Source organism: Erpetoichthys calabaricus, chromosome 10 (genome assembly GCF_900747795.2).
Source record: "Erpetoichthys calabaricus chromosome 10, fErpCal1.3, whole genome shotgun sequence".
NCBI lineage: Eukaryota > Metazoa > Chordata > Cladistia > Polypteriformes > Polypteridae > Erpetoichthys > Erpetoichthys calabaricus.
The window spans coordinates 116,344,600-116,349,494 of NC_041403.2; the positions used below are offsets into that span (position 1 = coordinate 116,344,600).

Sequence of the window (4,895 nt, forward strand, 5' to 3'; positions counted from 1 at the left end):
AAGAGCATCCATATTCCTTCAAGTAACAGATTTCAGGGAGCTTTTTTTCCAACAGTTCATAAAATATTTAAATAAAAACCCAAATATGTTCCATACCTTATGAAATACATCCCCCCTGGTTTAAAAAACATCTGCTAGTGGCTGTAAGGAGAAACATGTTCACATTGGTTTAAAATAAAGGCAAAAGACAAAAAAAAAAAATTCACATTATGAAATTTAAAAACATTTAAAAAAAAAAAAAAACACGCTAATCTGAAAATTGGTTTCACATCATCCTATTTCAGAATTATCCTTAGTGCTGAAAGGAAGGATTCACAGGGTGGAGAAAGGAGGAAAATAAACCTATCAGTTACAAACAAGCTTTTGTTCATTGAGAAGGGATTTTTTTGCAGGTTCATGTTCATTAAGGAATTCTTCATCTTTCTATCAAAATATAGAAATGAGAAATCCAAAGATAAAAATTAAATATTGAAATAAAACCACAAGTAATCCATTTGTATACAGTAGCAACCAACTTCATCACTCAAATTTCAACCCCCTAAAAATGATGGGGTTGAAGCTTGCTCAGCAGAGTCAGTTTGCCTCCTACCTATACCGGTATGGGGAGGAGAGAGAATGTGAGAGAGAAAAGGAACAAAGAACGTTCTCCAAGAAGAGGCAGCAATGTATCATGTGCTATACATCTGGTCTCTGGTTTTCATAGTTTTAAAGTAACCAATTTGCTACCTTGTCCCAAAGGCTTCAAACATTCCACAGACATTTGAAAACCAAAAGGCACAGAACCTGCTTTGGAGACGAAAAGGAAAAAAAAAAAAAAAAAAACCAACACACAAAACTCACTATTCCCTCTCCTGCCCTTTTTCCCTCACTAGGTTTCCCCTGCTGGATGGAACCAGTTTCATTTTACAAAATTATTATTTTTTTTTTAATTATTATTTTTTTTTTTTTTTTTTTTAAAAGGTTAAATTGCAGTACATATTAAAATTCATAATCCTTATCAGCCATATCAATAGCCCAGGCAAACTTCTCCCTCTGGGTTTTGTTGTAGATCTTCTCTATAGGCACACCCCACTTTTTACACCTGCCAAGTTGAGAGAGAAGAAATCATGAAAGTCAGACACTGTTACATAAATACTGTAAAAAAAAAAAGCAGACAAATGGTTTTAAAAAAAATATAGCATTAGGTAATTTTGAAACACTTTATTTTACCTTAGTTATTTTTGCAGTCTGTATTTTTTCACAGTTTAACAGCAGTTGTATATCATCTGTCCAGACAAAGTCGTCTGGTTTGCAGTTTCCTTCAAATGCTCCTTGGATTTTCTATGTTACACAATGTCCTTATACTTGTGCCACAATAAAATATTGTGATTTTAGGTTTTAAAATATTACATGTCTCCACAAAGAGACTGGGAACAAACACAATGCCAATAAATCAGAGTTGCAAGATGAGCCCTTGTAGTGTTAGTAGGACTGTCAGTCCAAGATTAGAAAAAATCATCTTTAAACTATTTTAGAATATATGCAGATACAAGGCAAAGTGGGCATTGACGCATTTGGTAGGTTCTGAGTGGTACACAAGACCTACATATCTATGCTCTTATTTCTGCTATGGCTGTAAATTATGATGGTGATGTCTTATTAAAATGGCAAAAGTGGGGAAAAACACACATAAAAGATTGCAGCATCAAGAACGTCCACAAAAAAAATTAGGATGAACTAAAAGCAGCCATTTATGTTGTACTGCATGATGTCTTTTTGTTGAACAATTCTCATATTTCTATAATCCTTGTGTATATCAAACCATACAATACTATTTCGTAAAAAAAACAAGTGTGGCTCAGTTATCTTGATAAAAGTCTGACAATAAGAAATCTCCATACACAGAGAAAAGAGCATTACCATAATGTCTCATTATTGGCACAGCTGAAAGCAAAGCCAAAACAGATTATTCTTACCTCATCCATTCCTCCACTCCACCAAAATATATATTTAAATATATTACCACTTAAATTTACGATGGGGTACACAGACTATTAACAAGCTATCTGCACAAGCAGCTATTAAAACTGTCATTAACATGCAAAATATGGTGAACACAATTCACATCTCAAATACGGACTATGTTCGGTACAAACCAACTATGAAAGAAAAAAAATGTTATGATGCTTATTTGCCTTTTATTTGAAGGACATTAGTATTGGATAATGATGTTTTGATACAGTTTAAGCAGCAGTGAACTTTGGCCAGTCAGGACGGGTTCAGAAAAAAGTATCCATGTGAACACAGCAGTCAAGCATTATACTCAATTTCAGCAAAGTTTTCTTGCTTCTCCACTGTTGCATGGAGAATTTGGAATTCAGTACCCACTACCTCCAAAATAACCATCAGCTGAAATTGGATAGACAGTTGTAGTTTGTAACATGCCACTGACCTTGACTTTAAAAAAGAGAACACTTGCAAACTGATTTTTAATAAGATCTTTCTTGAATTTGACATTGTGAAAATCAAAAAATTAAAATGCTCAAATTACAATGTGACAAAGCATCTGATTTTAGCAATAATGGAAAAAATTGCTGTGTCAGTGGCACACCATTTGCAATGCTTCCACATTCCCACATATGACATGGCATGGCATAAACGTTAGCATTGCTGTGGGAATTCCAATATCCACCTATCAACATCTGTACAAAAAAAAATCCTGATATGGTCAGCAGTCTGTATAGTAGATTGATCTACTGGGGGGGGGGGGGGGGGGTCCTAGAATACCAAACTACACTGATGACTAACTATAAGTACACTATATGGACAAAAGTATTGGGACACACCGCTTAATTATTGAATTCAGGTGTTTCAATCAGACAATTGTCACAGGTGTACAAAATCAAGCACCTAGCTTTGCAGTCCCCATTTACAAACATTTGTGAAACAAAATGGGTCATTCTGGAGAGCTCATGGACTTCCAACATAGTACTGTGATAGGATGCCACCTTTGCAATAAAATAGTTTGTGAAATTTCATCCCTGCTGGATATTCCACAGTCAACTGTAAGTGGCATTATTGGAAAATTCAATCGATTAGGTAAAACAGCAGCTCAGCCATGATGCAGAAGACCATGTAAAGTCACAGAATGAGATCAATGACTGCTAAGGTGCAGGGTGTGTAAAACTTACCAAAAAACTCTGCCGATTCCATAGCTGAAGAGATCCAGACTTCCACTGGCATTAACTGAGACAGGAGCTTCATGGAATGGGTTTCCATGGCTAAGCAGCTACAAGCAATCTTTACAACACTAAGTCCAATGCCAAGCATTGATGGAGTGGTATAATGAACACTGCCATTGGACGGTGGAAACGTGTTCTATGGAGTTAACGTACCACACTACTCTGTTTGGCAGTTAGATGGGCAAGTCTGGGCTGGATGGATGGCAAGAGAATGTTACCTGCCTGACTGCATTGTGCCAACTGTGAAGTTTGGTGGAGAAGGGATAATGGTGTGGGGCTGGTTTTCAGGGTTTAAGCTAGGTCCCTTACTTTCAGTGAAGGGCAATCTTAATGCTTTAGCATTCAAAGACATTTTAGACAACACTATGCTTCCAACTTTGTGGAAACAATTTGGGGAAGGCCCTTTTCTGTTTCAGTGTGACTGTGCCCCACTGCAAGGTCCATAAAGACATGGTTGGACAAGTTTGGTGTGGAAGAATTTGACTGGCCCACACAGAGCCCCGACCTCAATCTCATCAAAGCCCTATGGGATTAACTGATATGGAGATTGCGAGCCAGGCCTTCTCATCCAACATCAGTGCCTGACGTCTACAGAATGAATGGGCACAAATTCCCAAAGAAATACTCCAAAATCTTGTGGAAAGCCCTCCAAGAAGAGTGGAAGCTGTTATAGCTGCAAAGGAGGCAACCAACTCCTTATTAAAGTTTATGTATTTGAATGAAATGTCATTAAGGTCCCTGTTGGTGTAATGTCAGGCGTCCCAATACTTTTGTCCATATAGTGTAGATGCAGTACTTCGAAGGCACAATAATAAAAGTGTGAGTAAAAACTACAAAGTAAAATTGTTCACAGTGCTACAGCACCCCATTAACACATCTCAAAAATGAAAAATGCAGTAATTTCAAGAAATGACAACTTCAGTGCACAAGGGTGGGGATGGGGCAAAACAACCATTACCACCATGCCCTAACAGGCCCAGGTATAGCAACAGAGGCCCTTTTTCTAAGGGCTGTCATGGTCACACGCATAGGAATGTGGGATGTGGTAGGAAACTGCACTGCAGCTGTGCCAACAACAGTTACAACAAGTAAAAATTAAAGTTTCAAACAACGCAGCTATATGTTTGTCTATGCCACCGATGAAATGAGCTGCTACATTTGATAATACAAAAATAAAATGTATTGAGTGTTTTAATGCTTCAAAACACAATCCACATTTCTCTAGTAATACAACATGTACTGCATTAACACATCACAGACATACGCAGTTATAGCAATAATGGCAAAAACAGCACACTGAATATGAATCTACAAAAACTAAACCTGTACAGAGCATCTGGTGTTTGAAAGCAAACTAATGTTCATTAGTATAACTCCTAACATGACAAACTTTGTGAACGCACATGCACTAATACACATTTGAATGGTACATTGGCAAATGTAATGCAATCTCAGTTCCAGTTAATTAAACAGAAGTAATGCCAGTCTAATTTTGGATTTGTACATTAAGATTACAGCATTGTGCGATGTTCTGAAAACAGAAAAACAAAAAGACTGTTTAACATTAGTTCCCGAATAATGGATTAAAGAAAAACTGACAGGTCTGATTTCACACAGGAAAGGGACAGATTAAATATTACTCTTTAGTAATTTCATTTCTTATCAGATAATGAT

The 4,895-nt window shown here is 36.8% G+C and overlaps 1 protein-coding gene across 1 annotated transcript in view; it reads right to left on the bottom strand.

Moving 5' to 3' along the window:
* Window positions 1–238: 238 nt before the first annotated feature.
* The window catches only part of LOC114659335 (DNA topoisomerase 1-like), an 85,713-nt gene continuing 81,056 nt past the window's right edge, over window positions 239–4,895 (bottom strand). Inside the window, exon 21 of the mRNA XM_028811766.2 lies at window positions 239–1,081. Coding sequence (XP_028667599.1) covers window positions 979–1,081 — 103 coding nt within the window. The 3' untranslated portion in view covers window positions 239–978. The remainder of the gene's footprint in view (window positions 1,082–4,895) is intronic.